Below are 21082 nucleotides of genomic sequence, written 5' to 3' on the forward strand. Positions count from 1 at the left end.
AGACATATTTTTGTGGATGTTGCTTTTGAATTGGATATTCGACCGAACTCAATATTTCGACATAAAATTCTAAGTCATATATATGTGAAATATAATTTTATCAGACATTAAATCTAAACTCAAAATTTCAAAACAATAGAGTCAGTATTAAAAATCTTGAAACGCGAGCCCAAGTTTGAAAATCCTGAATTTAGCAATGGTAGCAATTTTGTGGAGTGCGTCCATGCCATGGTCTAACAATTTTACAAAAAAGTCAAGCCACTAGAGAAAGAGTCAAAGAACCTACTCCCTCCCCTACCTCTCAACATAAACCAACCCCTGGTTTTTGGTGGGGGGTTTGTAGGTCCTAGGATAGTCTATAGATGTATATATATAAGCTAATAATGTATATATGTATATGTATATGTATATGAAGGGGCGGGTTCGCTAGAATCCCCTTCATCAAAAATTAATAAACCGAGTTTCTTTGTTTTATATATAAACGATTGAAATAAGGGAAGATCTTGATGCAGTGACCAAAGGGGTTAAATATTATTTTATATAACATGTTCAATTACCAAATTTGACATTTTGATTTTTGAATTTCTTTGCATAAAGCTGAATTTAGCAATGAAATTTCAGCGGCGATAGAAATATGTCGAAGTCATATACAGAGTTATCTTATATTTATGTTGGATGGAGATACCAGATACCTCGATGAAATCAATCAAGTTGCTCGCAAACTGATTCGATCACCAAGACTGTAAACAAAAAAAAATAAATTAAAAAAAATTGAAACTCGCAATTGTAACAATTTTGTGGAGGGCATTCTTTCATGCCATGAATTTATCACCAATGGGGTCAACACTTCTAAATTGTCAACGGTTTCACTTTATCAAATCAAAAACCATCAATTGGAATTCAACTTTTTTTTTTTTCTAAAAATAAAATAAATTAAAACTAAAGCTGGTTTTGGAAACTAGATCCTGTTTATTTCTTGATATTTTTTTTCTCTATATAAGTACTTCACATTTTTTCTTAATTCCCACCATCTCCTTTATATTTCCCTCTCACTTCCTTTTCAACTTCTCTAATATAGTTCATACAACATATATATTTCTCTTTTTTAAAAATGTCTCCAGCATTGGCAAAATCTGCTGAAAATTTGAAGAATGAAACTGAAGATTATCATAAAGGAGTGAAGTATTTGCATGAAAGTGGAATTCAAAGAGTACCAAAAAAGTACATCTTTCCTATTTCTGAACGTCCTAAAAATGCTATAAATGGGAAGCAACAAGCCAGAAAAGAACACAACCTTAAGCTCCCCATCATAGATTTTGCTCAAATCCATGGACCTAATAGAGCTCAAGTTCTTGATTCATTATCCTATGCTTGTGAAAACTATGGATTTTTCCAGGTAAAATAAGATTCCTATGAAAGGAAATTTGTATACCCTCTTTCTCGTTATATATGTATTTCATTTTTAGTCTATTCTCAAAATGATGGCACCTTTCTATATTTAGGGAAAATTTTAACTTTGAACTTCTCATTATACTCTTAATGACTTTTATAGTCACAGGAAAGTCTATGACACTACTAAAAAAGCAAATTTCTGACGAAAAATTCCATCACAAACATTTACGATGAGCCAATTTCCGAAAGAATCCATTGCAAATTCACATTTTTTTTTTAGCAGTGTGACATGTTTTAGACCATAAATTTTAAAAGTTTTTGTTTCCTTTTTAAACTCCGGGCCTAGTTAAACACTATCACATCAATATTTGGGACGGAGGGAGTATATCGTTTTACATGGTCCTATGAAATTCAACCTATAAAGTTTTTACAGTATGATAGTTGGTTGTTCACAGCTTAGTTGCATCTACTGTCTTTTTTCCGAGCCGAAGCCTTCTTTCTTGAATTTTGTTTTCCATTTTTTGGTAAAGCACAGTTTTATTTACTTGATTATGTCTTTAACCGTTAATATCTAGAAATGCATATTGAACTTATCATTTTAATGGTTAATTTCATGCAGTTAGTAAACCATGGAATTCCGGATGAGGTTATAAGAAGCATGGTGGATGTTGGGGGAAGGTTTTTTGATCTACCATTAGTAGAAAGAGAGAAGTACATGACAACGGACATGACAACACCAGTTAGATGTGGGACGAGTTTTAATCAAACAAAAGATGGTGTCTTTTGTTGGAGAGACTTTCTTAAGTTGGTTTGTGACCCTCTTCCTGATGTTCTTCCTCATTGGCCTTCTTCTCCCTCCGATTTTAGGTACGTAGTGTAAAAACTTCTTTTAATTTACACTAACAATATATATAAATTAAGTTAGAGTTTTGGGACAACGTTAAAGTTTTCTCTATGCAAGGGCAGAGCCATCGTTATAGCTAAAGATTCGATAGAATCCAGTAGTTTTATCTCAAACTGTGTAATAAATTCTGTTTATATATATAAATAATCTATCAAGAACATGGTAAGCAAACAAGATTATTGCAGTTGAGAACCCACAAACAATGGCTCTGCCTCCGTGTAATCTATAAATTATGAGTTCAAGCTATGAAATTAGCCATTTGATATTTGCGCCAAAATAGGCTACCTACATATATAACACCAGTTAGGATGCGGCTCTTTCTCGAACCCTGCGTAATCGCTGGATATTTCGTGCATCGGGCTGTCTTTTTAATGTATATACATTAAATTCCCCCTTTTCATTTTATTTTCTTCATGCATGATTATAAGCAAAGGTGCTACAATCCCTAATCTTAACAACATTAACATGTATATAGTAGTTCAACTGTTCATTTGTTCATGATGTAGTAATATTATATTATTAATATGCATAGTAATAAGTGTCATAATCATTACATTAAACAAGATTATATAATTCTTTAACATGTTTTGTTTAATTTTAAACAGGGAAAAGGCAGTTGCATATTCGAAAGAGACCAAATTCTTGTTTTTAAAGTTAGTGGAAGCCATCCTAGAGAGCCTTGGCATTACAACAAAAAACAAGACACAAAATAATGAAATGTTAAAAGAATTTGAAGATGGAAGCCAGCTAATGGCTGTCAATTTCTACCCTCCTTGTCCTGATCCTGATTTGACACTTGGAATGCCACCTCATTCTGATTATGGATTCCTAACTCTTCTTCTTCAAGATGAAGTTGAAGGTTTGCAAGTGAAGTGCAATGGAGATTGGGTCACTGTTCAACCTATCCCTGGTGCTTTTGTGGTCAATGTTGGTGACCACCTCGAGGTACGATATATTTCGGAGTTTAATTTCTGTATACTGAAAATATAAATTAAACTATCAAGTCATTTGACTTGTAATTTTGTGCATAAAGGTGAATTTAGGATTTAAAATTCGTTGGTTTAGCCTTTAGGTTCTTACTGGTCAGACCTATTAGCCCTTTGAAATCATGGGTTCAAAATTTGATTTTTTTTTTTTTTTTTTTTGAAATTTTATGATTTTCACATATATGTATGTGGTACATCTACAAAATGTTGGGTTCGGTTGAAGTCCGGCTGAGTCAGAACTTTCATTGAGGAATTCAAATATAAAAATGTAAGCACGCTAAGCAAATAATGAGATTCAACATCTACTATATATATGTATGTATGTATATCAGCCAAAAGGGGTCCCTATGGACCTCCTTGCGCCCCTAGATTCGTCTTGGTTGAACCGGTTGGTTATATGCCCTAGTCGCCATGGTACAAATAACCGTCCATAAAAAGTGAAATCAGTAATTACCTGAAAAATTAGGTGGATCACTCGCTAAAAAGAGATTAAAACACACTCACAATATAAAAAATGTTACACTATCGACATATATAAATCTGATATTCTAGACTATATTCTTTTTTTTGGAATAATATTCTATATTAACCCAAACACGAGTTTTTTTTTTTTTTTTTGTCATGAACATTCGAGTTTCATAATTTGACATGTTTTTTTTTCGTGTGATTTTTTGACAGATATTTAGCAATGGGAAGTACAAGAGTGTGCTACATAGAGTTCTTGTGAACTCCTTGAAGTCAAGAATTTCAGTGGCTTCTTTGCATAGTCTTCCATTCAATAGCATAGTAAGGCCATCACCTAAATTAATTAGTGAAACAAATCCAAAACGTTACAAAGATACAAATTTTGCTGCATTTCTTGAATACATAAAATCTTGTGATTCCATCAACAAGAGTTTCCTCGAGACAAGGAAGTTAACATGAAAAAAATCAAACGCACTACTAGAAATTCGTCAAATTCAGACTGTTCTATTCAAATTCGTTTTTTTTTCTGAATCTTCATGAAAGAAGAAGAAGCGGTTTACCAGTTATTACATTTGTAGAGTCCACCAAATCATTAAATAAGGTGGTTTCTCACTCTCTGACCAGTGATTCACCGGCCACTAGATCGATGAGGAATTCCTCCAAAAGTTGCTCTTTATCAAGTGAATTATGTCATCGCAATTCCCACGGCCTTCCAGTGGAAGTTTTTTGGAATGTCCGTCGGAAAATAACGAATTTCTAGTAGCGAAAGAAGGGACTCCAGAAGAATTTGGAAAAGTTTTGTGTTTTTTGACTTTTTCATTAGTAGTACTATTTTTTATTTTTTTGATTGGTTGGATCAATTATTTAGAAATTATTGGTTTGGTATGTAGTTCATATCAGTTAACGACATAGTTGTATTGAGCTTATTACAAATGTATATACAGCAGCTCTAGCTTATTTAATTTTCTCTTGTAATTGGTAAGTACTAGCTTTTTAAAAATAAGGAAAGATTGATCATTTATTTCTTTAAATTCATGTATTTTGAAGTTTATTAATCAACCATCGAGGAATGTGGTAGGATAGATTGGATTCTACTGTGTTAATTCGGTTCAAATTTTACATGTGGCTGTCTATATTGTGTTAATCTGAGTCATTAGGAGTTTTTTTAAATAAATAATGTTTCGTTCGCAAATAAGGGCATTGATGAGCTTTTTGCTAGTGGCAGGGGCTCATTTAACTTCATCTATTAATTAATGAAGGGTAAAATTGAATTATTTTTCATAATTTGGGGACAAATTTAACCATTTGCTTAAAAAATGACATAAACAAAGAAATTACAAAATACTTACTGATATTACACGTCACCTTCCCGTGGCCAATTCAGTTGAAACGTGGCTCCAATGATAAAAAATGTTACAGGCAATTGAAAAATTCAAAAAACTTAAAGGCTCTATGTTTATTTTGGAAACTTTATTATAATATTTTGTTCTTTCAATTAAGTATTAGTAATTATTAATTAACCCAAGTTATATGTAACTTGTTTTTATTGCACAATTAGTGGATAAAAGTGCAAATTTTGAGTTCACTTATTTGTGAAACAAAAAGGAAATCACACACAATTTACTTCAACTATGCAAGACACAAAATAAAATTTTTCTCCCATAATATTAAGGGTAAATTACACAAAAGTCACATAATTATCACTTTGGTGAAAAAAAAGTGATTGTTATGTGATCATTTACGAAAGTTATCCTAATATTAATGAATGACTTAGATTAGTTTTCCACTGTACTGCAGTCTTTGTAGTCCAAAATGGAAAATTGACTTTTTTTTTCAAAATTAATTTTGTCATTGTAACGAAATTTGTTGATGTAATTAGCACTCGTAATCCTATCACCTACAGTATATAACATTTTTATCTTCGACCAATAATATTATAACAGATTTCGTAAGATTATACATGGGCGTGATATCATATACTACAGAATTGATTAATTTATTTATAAAAATGCATACATGTCAAACGATGCAATTATCTTCTTTGGTTTGCAAAATTAGCCTAATCAAAACTATCTTTCATCTTGCTTTTTTATTTTTAATTTGCTTTTATCTTGTATTTACAAGCAAAAGTCTGACCAAATGTCTAAGTTTGCTAACATTACAAAATAATTGGTGAGAGGTTATAAGATCTAATAAAAGCCCAAGAATCTTCAAATAGAACTCTCCATGATATTCAAATCCAAAAAACACATTATAGTGATTATATTTATTTCTTGGTATAAGATATAGTAAATTAATATATGTTTGAAAGCCATCGCACAAAGCTTATCTGAAATCATGTTCAGACATTCAGTTCGATCAAAATGAAAATATTTGAAAGCCATCACATTTTGGTTGTTTGAAATCATATAGTTCAGAGATTCAGTTGGATTAAAATTAATATTTGAAAGCCATCACACATGTTCATTGAGTTTTGTTTCATTTGGAGATAGTGCACTTTGATGCACTTGTACCTTCACGTTTAACACAATTTAAAAGAAAAACAGTCTCTTTACTTGTTTCTTGTGATAAAGTTTGAATTACATCAATGTAGGATTTTTTTACACTATCACGTCATTCAAAATACTGATATAAGAAAAAATTTCATCAAGAGGGTTAAACATCGACTATATACATAAAGAAATTGACCATGTGTATGCGATGTAATTTACTGAAAAAAGGGTTCAAATGAAAACATTGATATATATGGGTAAGCCTCCTTAAAAAATGCTATTTTGTAATTTTGAAAAAAAAATAAGTTACTTGGCACAACAATATAAATGTGACTGATGGTGTAAACATTCCTGACACAGACAATATGTATTACTGGAACTCCTTTTAATATTACCAATTGCTAATTTCACTTTAGATTTATGAGGATTTAAAGCTACACACTCTGTATAAATTATGGATTATTAAATAGATACACATGTGATGAAACTAAGCTAAAAACAATAGTATAATAATGATAATATCAAGTATCGATTGTCTTAAAAGTTATTTCCTGTAATTTCAAAATGTTAATCAAGCATACCCTTCAAAACGATCTAGAATTAACAGTCAGTGAATTTGGTACTTTTATAATTTAGTCTAGTCTTATCTCATTAGACGGCTTTTAAGAAAGAAAATATAACACACTATTGACAGTGTGGCTCCATGAACTGATTAATTAATTAATTAATTAGGATGAGTTTAACCATGTGTTATATTTGTTTCACTTAGAAAATTCCAATTTCTAAGCTGATATTATGACTATAAAGGTGAGTATGAATGTAAGAACACGACCAAGTACTTGCCCTTATTTTTCCCCCTCAAACAATTTAATTTTTTTTTTTTTTTTTTTATCGTAAAATGTCAATTTCAATGACATATATATACATAAAAATAGGATATATTTATAAAATATGACGATACTTTTCAGTTTACAAAATATAATGATAGATTTCTTACAAAACACGTACGAAGAATTTCACTCAAGGCTTAAAATTTTCGCTCAAGATTTTGTGTATGAAATGTGTATATCTCGTTCAAGGCTTAAAAATTTCACTCAAAAATTTGTGTATGAAAACTGTATGAAATATGTATATCTCGCTCAAGGTTTAGAATTCTCACATTTTTCATGTATGAAAACGGTATAAAAACAGTGTGAAATATGTATATAATTGCATAAAAATTTGTATAGAGTTCATGTTGGGTTTTTGGAAATTTAATACAACTATAACAACATTTTATACAATTTTCCTACAATATTCATACAAATTTGATACAATTTTGAATCTCGTTTTGAAATTCGGTTGAAATTTAATACAACTACAACAATATTGTTTACAACTTTCATACAATATTAAGACTAATTTACTACAATTTTTCTTATTGTTAAATGCACGGAGAGAAAGTTGACCTTCTGATTTTAGTTCTCATAGTCTCCTTTTATGGACTTTGCACACATTGTCAGGTTGAAGGTCTGCATAATCAAGTTAGTTTACAAGGAATCCTTATAGTACTGAAAGTGCTTATGTTAAAGTCCAATATTTGCTATGAGGCGTTTTAGTCTGTTTAGAAATTTGTATATCAACAGAAAAGGAAAGAATTTCGGTGTTAAAGAATCTCAATTTTTTGAGTAATTGAATGAAACGGGTCAAGAAGATAATAGATGTTGAGGATTCAATCAATGAATCGGAAAAAGAGCATCTATCAGTACTAATTAAAACATTTTTCTTTGGAAAACTCTATTGCTGCCACTTCCGACATTTGAATACTAGCTAAAAACTATATTTTCTTCATCTTGCGATTATCTTTGTCGAGGTTCTAACATAGCTGGACATAGGCACCTGTTATAATTCTTAGATCTGAAGCAGAGGTTAGAGTAGAAGGGGGAGAAGGGGAAGGGAAGGGTGGCGGCTGGGAAAGGGACAAGGGAAGGGTGGTTGTTGGGTAAAGGTCAAGGTAAGGGTGGGCTTTTAAATTTTCAGATCTGGTATAATTTGTAATTAAGTTATTATGTTTTGTAAATAAGAAAAAGTATCCTTATGTTTTATAATATAGTGTCGATTGTTATAGGTTTAAGTATTAATAATGGAGAAACTTTGTAGCACATGACAAAGGGCCCAACTAGAATAGGCCCACAAAGCCCAGTAAAAAGTAACTCCTAAAATTAAGGTAACCTGTCATCTCCAAACTTTGACAAGCAATTCTACCACCAACGAAGATTACATATCAAAGCAAATTCAATTAACAAGGTATCGATTTTAGGGCTATTGCTTTCAGTTAGGGCTATTGAAAGTTGATTAACTGTACATTCTTCTGCTTACAATTTTTTTAGTTTTGATTCTGCTTACAATTAATTCTTGTAATCTCATCTCCAATTGGCTGTAAGTTCTTTTGCTTTTCTCTCTCTCTTTTTTTTAGTTTAAATTGCATTTACATTGCATAACATGATGATTTCAAGGCATAAAATGTTGCTATTTAAATGAGATGCAGCTTTTACAGATTACTGAACATTGAAAAGAACAAGAAATTTTTTCATTATTACTTCAAAATACATAGAAGGAGATCCATAAGAAACATGAGAAAAAACCACAATAGAGTATCACAAAAAAATAAAATAAACTGGCCAATAAGTAAGACGAATAAAAACGAAGAGCACTACAAAGTTGAATAGAGTCGACCACTTAGTGATCAAAAGCCTTCATTTCATTAGCAATATTTCTGCAAACCCCAATGACTTTCTTAGCATCTTTTTCAGCCATCTCTACAACGGCTTCCGCAGCTTTCACCGCATGAAGAGCACTAGAAATTCTTTTATTCACTTCTTCAGCAATTTCATCACGTGAATGGGTCGCCAAAAGAGCAAAACTTGCAGCCATTTCAGTGGTCTCTACCTCACGACCCTAATTACCAATCGTGCGGGCACCTACCTTATTATCACTAGTAGGCGAACCCTTACCCTGAACCTATAATTCAATAATCAAATTCAATGCTTATAATCATTTAAAACTCTAACAATAATTAAATAGGTGAATACATAAACCATCTAACCAAGTCATAAATAAATGATTAATATAAGTGTGGAAGTCTAACTATTACATCTCCAAAATCTGAATGCCATCGTACAAGGACTCTAAATAAAAATTGTCTAATGAATGACTAGCCGTCTGTAATAATAATAATAATAATAATAATAATAATAATAATAATAATAATAATAATAATAATAATAATAATAATAATAATAATAATAATAATAATAATAATGTCTGGGATGAAATAGACATCAATATAGAAATATCTTCAGGCGGCGTGGCATGGTAGGAGCTCACCCTCAGATCTTAACTAGCAAACTAGCTTTAAGCTAGAGATGTGGTCTGGATGAAGTCTCTGGAACACAATCTGCACTCAAAAAGGGTACAACAAGGTAGTATCAGTACAAAAACTATGTACCGGTAGATATCATCGATCGACTAAGATTAGTATCATGCATGCATTCATAAAATCAAAGAAATAGGCGAATAGATACAACAATACATTGGGAATAAAGTTATCACATAATCCATCCAACACAAAAATGTATCAAGTCCAGCTATAAATCAATCCCAAGAATAAGCAAGTCTTGTACATAACTTAATCACAACAACATCACCAAAATAATGCAAGACCAATACAATGCAATGCAGGTGATAATGTCTCTGTGTATAATCATAAAACCAGTACACAAATGCTATAGGCTATCTTACTTAATAGTCATGACCTGCAGGGGACATATGGTGTCCATTTACCCTTGCTTCGGAATCTTACATCGGATAATGAGCCTTTAACTTAGATCGCATCTGTCACGCCCCGAACCTAGCCCTGGACGTAACACGGCACCCGGTGCCTGACTACATGTGACCGAGCGAACCAATTGGCTGGCTGAATCACCATGTGATATCAAAACATGACTGAATGCGGAAAATAAACTAAACACATGCTGAAATACTGAAAGTATGATTGATATAAAATAATATGCGAAAACTGAATAACTCTGAAACTCTGAAATTAGCTAATAAGGCTAATACCAAAAGCATGGTAAAACATCTGATTGACTGCTGACATAGTCTATGAAGCCTTTATAAAATACTGTAACTGACTGTTACTGGGACAAAGCCCCCAGCATTACCTGACTGTCTATAATAATGTAAATACTGTAATGACTGAAAACAAATGATAAGTCCCCGGAAGATTGGGGCTCACCAATCCGCTGACATTGGAGATTCTAACGTGCAGATGTGTCGTCCTGTAAATATGTCCCTGCATCGTGAAATGCAGGCCCCCAAAAAAATAAAAGGGACGTCAGTACAATGGAATTGTACTGGTATGTAAAGCAACTGAAAGGAAGAACTATAAATGGAGTGCTCGGGGAAAGAGCAACCCAAATCAATAAACATGTAATAATTGTTGAAGCTGAAACTGTAAACTAAAACTAAACATAAGTACTCCCTGTCCTGAATGAGAACTCACCTGTTTAACTGAATAAATAAGCTACGTCCTCAGGCCTTTTATATATATATATATATATATATATATATAGTGCATAAGCTACAGCCTCGGGCCCAAGTATACGTATACATAAGCTACGTCCTCAGGCCCTATATATATATATATATATATATAGTGCACAAGCTACAGCCTCGGGCCCAAGTATACGTATACATAACTACGACCTCAGGCCCAAAGATTTATAAAGCATAAACTACAGTCTGGGGCCCAAAATACAGATGTTGAACATTCAGGATTCTGAAATAAGGAACTGAGACATGATACTGAATCATACTGAATTATATAATACTGGAATACTGAATAATACTAAGATGAGACATGTATTCATGAACTGATTATGAGAACTGAAGCATTAACTATTTATAACATACTGAGCATTCTAGACTGAGACTCATGGGCATCAAACACAAGTCTATATTGATTACGTACTGAGCTCACAACGTTCAAAATAAAAGTCATGAACGAATTACGAAACTAGAGAATAGAAGTTCTGTAACTATTCAAGGAACAAAGGCATAACAACTTTCTGAGGAAATTTGTAATAGTCATAAGGAATGAGGCGTAGGGAGAATCATAAACATTCCTAAACATAGAGAGTTAGCCTCACATACCTTAACTTCATGCTTTTAAGTGTAGTACAACGTTCACCACCTCTTTCAATGATAATCTATGGCAATATATATCAAAAGTAACTAATATTAGCATTATAACTCATATTATGGTCACTTAGGCATTTGATCAAACACCTTATGGGCATAAAGCTTCACAACATTCATTAATGGTGTTTTCTTCACCCAATTCCCATTTCATTGCTTCTAGGTGATTCTACAATCCCGAGTAGATATAGCTAACATCATTCTTCATCACCCACGTGATTATAACAATACTAAATCAACGATCCAAATCCCTAGCATAGTTCATATTATCCTCTTTATCGAACCCATCAACTTATGGACCAAGAACTTAGAGTCTAATCACCAGTTCATAATTACAAATGATTTGAGAGTAGAAGCATTACCTTTTTAAAGTTCAATCCTCTTAAATTCAGGTTCTAGGATTTTCACATCCAACAATAACGTTCCAATCACAACTCTATGGATTAGAAAGGTTTACACAAGTTAGAAAGGGATTAGAGACTTGAAATCAACCTAGAATCATTGGAGAACTCACATTTGAGGTTCTTGAGGCTTGGGACTTGTTCTCTTCGGGTGATATTTTTTGTGAATAAAGTGTTAGGGAATGAACCCTAAACTTAAATATAAGAGAAAACGCGAAAATTCAACTTTTGACCCGAAACACATCCTTATCCGAGATGGGCCCACGACGCACATGCAGCGCGAGGCCCCCTGCAGATCTATGGTCAGAGAGGGTGTTTTTCTGCGATCGGCCCGCAACGCTGGGCCATCGCACTCGCCCTCACAAGCGGCATGTGTCGGTTCTGTGCAGTGTTCGATAAAATGGGCATAACTTCTTGTACAGAGATCCGTTCAGGCTCTATAATATACCGCTGACAAGGTATTTTAAAGGGATACAACTTTCATTTTTTAAATTTTCCCAAATACGCAAGTTATTTTCACAAAATTGGGCTGGAAAGCAGACCTGCCGTAAACTTAGCCAATTCTGTTGAATCTTAAGCACCTTACTATTATCCATTTTGCGACGACCATATCTCCTTACTTTGAAATCCGATTGGCTTGATCCTTATATGCCTGGAAAGGTATCTTTACGTACTACAATTCTCATTAAAGACCTTTTCCAAATTCCCAATTAATCAAGGGGTTATGACTGTCTGAAGTAGGCCCCTCGACCGCTTTCACAAAACGTTTAAACCTTTAAATTTTTCGCTAAAACTCTAACGATACGAGTTTAACCTTAGTTCTAAAATACGGTGTGTAACAACATCATCACCCCCTATCAAATGTGGCTTTTATATATATAATAATTATTCTTTTCTCATCACAATGAATGTCACAATGTTTCCCTGTTCATCAGTATGCATGGACTATGAACAATATCAATATCAACACAAGGCATCATGCCACAAGTCATATCAAGACTCAATAATTAACTCTATCAATTATAGAATATGACTCACATCAATCACGTAAGAGTACATATGAACTCTTTCCACTCAATCAATGCACATCAATATCACATCAGGTTCGGTATATAAAATAATGGCGAAAAGCCCACATAATCAATCAATCAATACCAACCTAGGAATATCCAACCCAAACTCCATGTCCGAAGACCTATACATCTTTGTCTCCCGTCAATTCTATTACACACTACGATCAACTAATCAAAGTCTAACTCAAGTAAACTACAACCTACCTTGAAGCCGAACTGAAACAATGCAATTTTTTCTGCAACCGCTTTCCCCTTCTGCAAAACTTCGGAACGGTCAAATTCTAGAATTATAATACTAAGTAAGTAATGGATTATCAACTTAATAACAATAATTTGGGGATGACAACCCACCAATTCTACCCTTAATCAATAGGTTAATTAATCCTTAGGGCTATATTCATCCTAATTCTAGTCTCAACCATTATATCGAATCAATTAATGGGTTCTCTAATTAATTTAACCCTCCGCACATAGTTCTAGGCTAAAGATTTCCTTTTTGTGGAAACCCTAGGTTTCAATTCGTCAAATTCACCATTTAATATCAAATTCTCATCCTAGGAAGTGATTCTATATACTCTTAGATGAATGGCTAGCAATAATATCAATAATCCATTCATTATTCTAGGTTTTTATAAACTTAGGTGTTCTAACCTTTCAATTCTCTATTAACAAGCTTTTATTCAATGCTAGAATTTAATATGATTGAAGAATGAATAAAATTAATGGTGGGAAATTACCTTGATGAAGAGTATTGACCTAGCTTTAGAGAATTCACCTCAAGAGTTCTTGGGAACTGTTTTTGGAGTTATGTGGGGAGTGGGTTAGAAAATAGGGTATGTAACTTAGTTTTTCTGAATTAATGAGGACCGCCACTATCTTCGCTAAATATGACTCCTCGCCGCAATGAGCCATCCTCTCGTTGCAGCGATATCGCTGCTGCGAAAATATCACCGCTGCAGTGATGCCTGCCTACCGTTGATCACGGAAATTTATCCTATTTTACACCCAACAATTTACAACCAATCTGAGGCCCTATGAACACAACATAAACATGTAACTTGACATAAACACATGCTAGGGACACACTCGTGGCCTCAGAATTTCTCGACAGAGGTCAAAGTTATTAAGTTATCCCCCAAATGAACACACAACAAGTTCAAACAAAACACATAAATCACCCATTTTAAATTTTAAATTTTCATGTTGTTAGCTCATTCCTAGTCTTGGAAAGGTACTAGTGAGGGTAAAGGGTCAAAGTTGCTATAACGACCGAGCGGGTCGTTACAATCAGCAGCTTCATTCTCACGATCAGCAATGTCTTGACTGCTTGCATTTAAGCCATCATCCAAGAATGGAAATGTAACACCTTCCTTCTCTTTCAGCATTCGAATCTTATCAGACATTTGAGTTCTTGTACGTCGTTTTTCTTTTAGAATGGCAAACATTGGATCATTATCTGCGAGTAACATAACCCATTTCTATTGATGGCTCTTATACTTTTGATACCCTTTCTTGAGGGCAATCTCAACTGCAGTTTTTCAATTTTGAGCCACTAAGAAAAATCTTTGGAAATAGAAAGAAAAATAGTTGTCACCTTGGAATGAATTAAAAGAGCAAGACTCAACCACATCTAATAGGAGTGATAACGAATTTAAAATTGGAAAGAAGGAAAAAAGAAGAGGAAAAATAAGAAGAGAAAGTCAATTAAACTAGTTTCACAACTCAGATTTTTTAAAATAATAAATACACAAGGAAGCCATGTAAAGATTACGTAAATCAAGTAACCCTGCTAATTTATCCATTCAATAAAGATCCGTTTACGAGACTCTTTCTTTTAATTGTGTTCTCTCACCTAAATTCACATTGATTTTGAGACACTATAAGTCACCCTAAAATAAATAAAGTAAACTAACAACTTCAATTTATCTCAAGTGAGTTGGGAAGTCTAAACTATTCTTGTTAAGGGGTCGAGTCGGGCCATCTAAAAAAAATTAGATCTCAGTTAGGAGTTTACAGAGAAAACAGACAAACCGTACCAAATTGATAATCCGAATCAAACCGAGAAAAAAACTCAACTAGTGATTTGGTTTGACTTAGTTTGGTATTGGAAAAGAACCCGATCATAATTGGTTTGAACTAAGAAAATTCAAACGAACCAAACCAATCTGAAATTACATACATAAAAAATTTCAAAATATTTTATACCTAAAGGATTTACTTGTAATGTAATTTATAAATATTTCTTAAAGTTTTTTTGTCTTTTAACATATTATTTCAAGCTTGGACTTAGAATTTTAAATGTTCCAATATGTTTTATAATCTCCGGAAATCTTTTTTGGTGATCTTTTAAACCTTTTCTTTTTATAAGAATTATCTACATTCTTCTTTTTCCTATACTGAGGTTTTGAAGTAGTAGATTTCTTTGCTATTTTACTCAATTTTTTGGATGGATGCATAGATTTTCTCAAAATCAAAGTCTTGACAAAAGCTTCCTAAATCCTTTCGAGACTCGTTGTTGATCTTTTTTCAAGAAATGTTTTAGTTTTAAACGTGCATAGATCTAATACCGTTACATTAATATAACTAATTATATCTCCATAGGTAAGATTTTCATATGGGATTCTTCCATTGAACCTATCCTTGATTTTGGTTCTAACCTTTTCGGCGAATAATGAAGGTAGACCGCTAATAAATCTTTCTTTCCAGAAATCATTATCACAGTCTTCTCTTATCATAACTTTCTCTAAGAACATATCTTTATACCACCTAAAATCATCTAATTTGGGGCATTTAAGATTGTTTAATAATTCTAAACTTCTATCTTAAAAAAGTTTTGGTTCTCCAACGAAGTGTTTAGCAATCGTAAATTAGTGTTCTTCAAGCATCTTCCATTGCTTTCTCAACGACTACTTGGTTATTTCCTTCCATTTTTAATTCGGAACGTATGGTTATGGCTCCTAAAATTTGAGCTCTATTATCTTCAGAGAGATAATTATCCCACCAATTTTTTAACATTCCTGTGAAACCAGAAATAATTAAAGAAGCAACATATCTATCTCCAGCATGCTTAATTTTGTAAGCTATAATAGCCATACCCATTTCGTGTAATGCTTTATAGATTTGGACTGAACCCTAGGATAGTATGAGAACTTAGCCATTCATACTTAGCTCTGATACCATTTTACCCAGTCACACCAGGTAAGAATCAATAAAAACAATGTTGAACTGCATTAAAACAAAAAAAATGAAAACACAAGAAGTTAAATAAATCGACATATTGCACGCAGATCTACTCCGCGAAGAAAAAAAAATTATTCGAAAGATTCCCCAGTGACATCGCGAAACCCTAAACAAATCTGTTAAAAAAAAAAGCGTAAAAAATGGTGAATTACATAAATAAAATATAATAAAACAGCAAGTAGTTTAAAATAAGAAGAAAATAACCTAGTTATTCGGAAACACAAGAAGTAAAATAAATCAATATCACACAGAAATCAATGTATTGCATACAGATCTACTCCGCGAAGAAAAAAAAAATTATTCGAAAGATTCCCGTTGACATCGCGAAACCCTAAACAAATCTGATTTAGAAAAAAGCATAAAAAATGGTGAATTAAATAAGTAAATTAAAAAAATAAATAAAACAACAAGTAGCTCAAAATAAGAAGAAAATAACCCAACAATGTTGAATTCGAAAACGTAACAAATCAACAAAAACATTGTTCATTTACATTAAATAAAATGAATAATGAAAGCACAACTAGTATAATAAGTTGTTACCGTGAGGTGAAATGGAGAGCCCATCATATTCAAAGCTATTTTTGATCAGACAATCTGGATTTAAGAGCGTCCTAACAGAGCCCAAAAAGATTAGTAGTTTCTTCTTTCGGGCAAACCTCTAGTGCAAGTACGGATGCAGTATGTCAAATAACAAACTCAAATCCATTCTTACTGAAAGACCTAAAACAGATAAAAGTGAAGAATAAACCATGAAAGCAGAAAAGTCAAATACATAGAATAGAGGTGTAACAATTAATCACTAATTAGCTTAAAATTTTAGGCGAAAGTAAGCTATATCCTCCATGCAAGATTCAAAAAATCAGTAAAAACATTCTTCAAATTAAACCTCAACACAATGTTAAATCTGTTAGATATTTTAATTAATTAGGTTAGTTTTTGTTTTCCTTGTTTTGTGGGTATGTGGCCTATTTCCAAGCTACTGAAATCGTGTAGTTAGTGAACTAAGTAGGTTTGTTTTAATTTCCCTTATGGCTTAGTGGGTGAGATTATGTAGGATGTGTATTGCCTTTATAAATGGTTGGCTTTATTATTTCAGTTATTGAGATAAGTAGTTTACTCTCAAAAAGCTTTGTGTGTTCATCTTGTTTACTTTCCATATTTCTAATAGTGGTATCAAGAGCCAGTGAGCATGCTTCAATTGTGAGTTTGTGATGGCTTCAGAGAATTTTGTTCAACCTGCCATTCCCCGCTTTGATGGTCATTATGACCATTGGAGCATGTTGATGGAAAACTTTTTGAGGTCCAAAGAGTTTTGGGCAGTCGTTGATGGTGGGTTTCAAGAACCTGCGGCTGATCTTTGTTCTAACAAATGCTCAAAAGACAGAGCTTGAAGCACATAAGTTGAAAGACTTGAAGGCAAAGAATTATCTTTTCCAAGCCATTAATCGTTCAATATTGGAAACAATTCTTTGCAAGGATACGTCAAAGCAAATTTGGGACTCCATGAAGAATAAGTACCAGGGAAATACAAGGGCAAAGCGAGCACAACTTCAAACTCAACTTTGCGTATGAAGCGGGGAGAGTCGGTGTCGGTGTACTTCTCACGCACTATGACGATTGCGAACAAGATGCGGATTCATGGAGAGAGGCTGGAAGACGTCACCATTGTTGAGAAGATCCTACGGTCCATGTTGCCAAAATTTAATTTTGTTATCTGCTCAATTGAAGAGTCGAAAGATTGGATACTCTTTCACTTGATGAACTACAAAATTCTTTGACGGTTCATGAGCAGAAAATTGTTCAGCAGGATGCAGAAGAGCAAGCACTGCAAGTAACAACTACCTCCAAAGATTTTGGGCATAGAAGGAGCAAGTGGAAGGGAAGAAACTCAGACAAAGCTGAAGAGGGAAATAAAAAAAAAAGAATGGTCAGCATGGTCGTGATCAACGACACTTGTCTAATGGGAAGGCGAGGTTCGCAGATAAGTCTCATATTGAGTGTTATAGGTGTCACAGGTATGGCCATTACCGTTCTGAATGTCAGACAAATCCAAAAAATGTACAGGGAGAAAACTCTAATTTTGTAGAAGTAATTGAGAAGGAGGAGGAGGTCTCTTTGTTGATGGTGAGTCAATCCTCAGAAGAATACCGTACAAATTTATGGTATTTAGACACGGGCTGTAGCAACCATCTGTCTGGTGAAAAATCTGCATTTTCTGAATTGGATGAAACTTTTCGCACAACAGTCAAGTTTGGGGATAATTCCCATATTGCTGTCAAAGGAAAAGGGAAGGTGAAACCCCGAACAAAGTCTTCATCTATGCAAATTATCTCTGATGTTTACTTTGCACTAGATTTGAAAACAAATCTTATCAGTATGGGTCAGCTTCACGAGAACGGCTACGATGTGTCTATCAAGCATGGAATTTGCAGAATTCAAGATTCCAATCATGGGTTGATTGCTGAAGCTAAGATGACTGCAACTAAGCTTTTCCCACTTGATATGCAAAATATTGTGTCACACCCTTAATCCGATAGGGTGTGATGGGCACCCGACCCTTACCTAGGGCCGAGCGAACCCGCTGACTCTCGTGACACTTATAATCATACTGGGCCCTTAAATCATAACATAAATACATCATGAAAGGTTTTCGGAGGTCAAACATGCCTTTCATACTTTTTCAAATCAAATGAAGTCTACAATCGTATAAAATTTGTAAAATAATGCGTAACAATACATCGGCTTATGGAGCCGCTTACAAGACTGACATATCATACATGACAACGTCTCGCAAGTCTCTAACATGGAACATGATACCATAACATAAAACGTCGACTCGGCGCACTCGAGAAAATGGAGCTCGCCAATCCCCGGAACATCTTCTACTAATATCTTCGGCTAAATACAGGTGTACGCGCGGCATGAAACGCGACCCCAGAAGAAAGTGGGGTCATGACGGAATATGCGAGCATGTAAAGCATGAAATACAGTAAGCGGGATCGTACTGAATAAAGAGTACAGAAAATCATAAGGCTTGACTCTGAAACACAATTAAATACTCATCATGTACATATGCATCAACATATACATATACATATATATACCGTACCCGGCCCTCTAGTGAGGGACTCGGTGAAACAATCATCATATTATCATGTCATCATATGCATCATGCCATCATATATATATATATATATATATATATATATATATATATATATATATATATACGTACCCGGCCCTCTAGTGAGGGACTCGGTGAATAGAATCATCATATGCCATCCTGGCCGCCATCCCCATATCATCACATCACATCATATCATCATATGTATATATACCGTACCCGGCCCTCTAGTGAGGGACTCGGTGAATAATGCAGAGAAACTGTGCACGAATACGTACCCGGTCCGAGACTCGGTGAAAAACATATTGAGGTTGGCACGAGCAGAGTAGTGAGAAACCATATGCGTATAAATCATCATCATAGACTCAACGGATAAGTAAGAGGTCGACGCTCGAGAGTCAAAACGGAAATCATGCTAAGTTCTTTCAAAAACAAGTCGTCAGGACTATACAAAGGTAACTCTCGGGACCCGCGGATGTGCATCAAATCAATTCGGGCCCGCACATGAAAATTAAAGTTGTTATACGTTATGGGATCATTTACGAGCGTACCAAAACAATCCGGTTCTATCTATAAAAGTTACGGACATTTTTAGACATAGAATCTTTTAGGAACAAAATTCTTTATGCAATATTTGAAATCCAAGCATACATAAGACTTAAGGGCCATATGAAGAATGTCAACATCGTGAAACAAATATGAATCATATACATACTCGGAACGTAAGAGTGGAGTTACCCCAAGGCACAAATCATGTCATATCTTACTTACGTCTAAGACATGCCAAAGAAGGAAAGAGTAAGCCTTACATACCTCGTTTGCTTCCTACGCTAGTCAGACTTAAGTCTCGGGCTTCCAACAATCTACAACAACGTCATTAGGCATTAACCATTAGTCATAAACACTTAAGAATCCAAGCCATCACTTATTTTACAGAAATTTGGGCAGTATCTCCCCTATAAATCCAACCACCCCGAGAATTCAACTCGGCCAAATCGACAACAACCATACCAACAACCATACTAACAAGATTTAAGAACATTCCAAACAATATGCTATGGAACCCGAAACCACCAATTTCCATAGGGATAACAACAATACATTTCTTTCTTCCAAATTCATGAACTATATCAACAATTCCATGCGTTAGCAACATCATTTTCATCAATACAAGAAGCTATATTGAAATTACATTATTTTCTAAATCAGCCCACAAACAATTACAACTTCAATTTGAGTCATCAAACCCTCATTTTCATCACATAATCCATAACAACAACAACTACAATACCAAGTAACCTTAATTCATCATTCTTACTCATCACAACATACATACGGCCAACACACCATACACGGCTCAACATTTCCATGTAAGATTCCATGACTCTCATCCATTTCTACACAATTCAACATGTACAACTCATCCACAACACATGAAAAGAAGATTGAAACTTACATTTTCCCTTCAATTCCTCTTCTCGGCTAGGACATACTTCGCAAGAATGAACGCTTTGCTCGCTCCAACGACTACTCCACATTAACGAGGACCCTCCAATTGGTAGAAAGGCTATGAGGAAGTAAATTTTCTAAGCCAAAATTGGGGAGCACCACTCTTGGCCAGCCCTTGGCCGAGAGTCTCTCTTCTCTCTTTTCTCCATCTTTCTTGAATTTTCTTAAAGTTAAAATGATGAGTTATGTCCTATGTTGTCATCACTTATATATATATATATATATATATATATATATATAAGTGAGCATGGTGGTCAT

The 21082-nt window shown here is 33.9% G+C and overlaps 1 protein-coding gene across 1 annotated transcript; it reads left to right on the plus strand.

The window, feature by feature from the left end:
- Positions 1-1028: 1028 nt before the first annotated feature.
- LOC132057370 (probable 2-oxoglutarate-dependent dioxygenase SLC1) lies at positions 1029-4878 on the plus strand. Its single transcript, XM_059449949.1, has 4 exons — positions 1029-1396; positions 2012-2259; positions 2902-3241; positions 3961-4878. The coding sequence occupies exons 1-4, from the start codon at positions 1112-1114 to the stop codon at positions 4204-4206; spliced, it is 1119 nt and encodes a 372-aa protein (XP_059305932.1). The 5' UTR covers positions 1029-1111; the 3' UTR covers positions 4207-4878.
- Positions 4879-21082: the final 16204 nt, after the last annotated feature.

This window comes from Lycium ferocissimum, chromosome 5, assembly GCF_029784015.1.
Source record: "Lycium ferocissimum isolate CSIRO_LF1 chromosome 5, AGI_CSIRO_Lferr_CH_V1, whole genome shotgun sequence".
NCBI lineage: Eukaryota > Viridiplantae > Streptophyta > Magnoliopsida > Solanales > Solanaceae > Lycium > Lycium ferocissimum.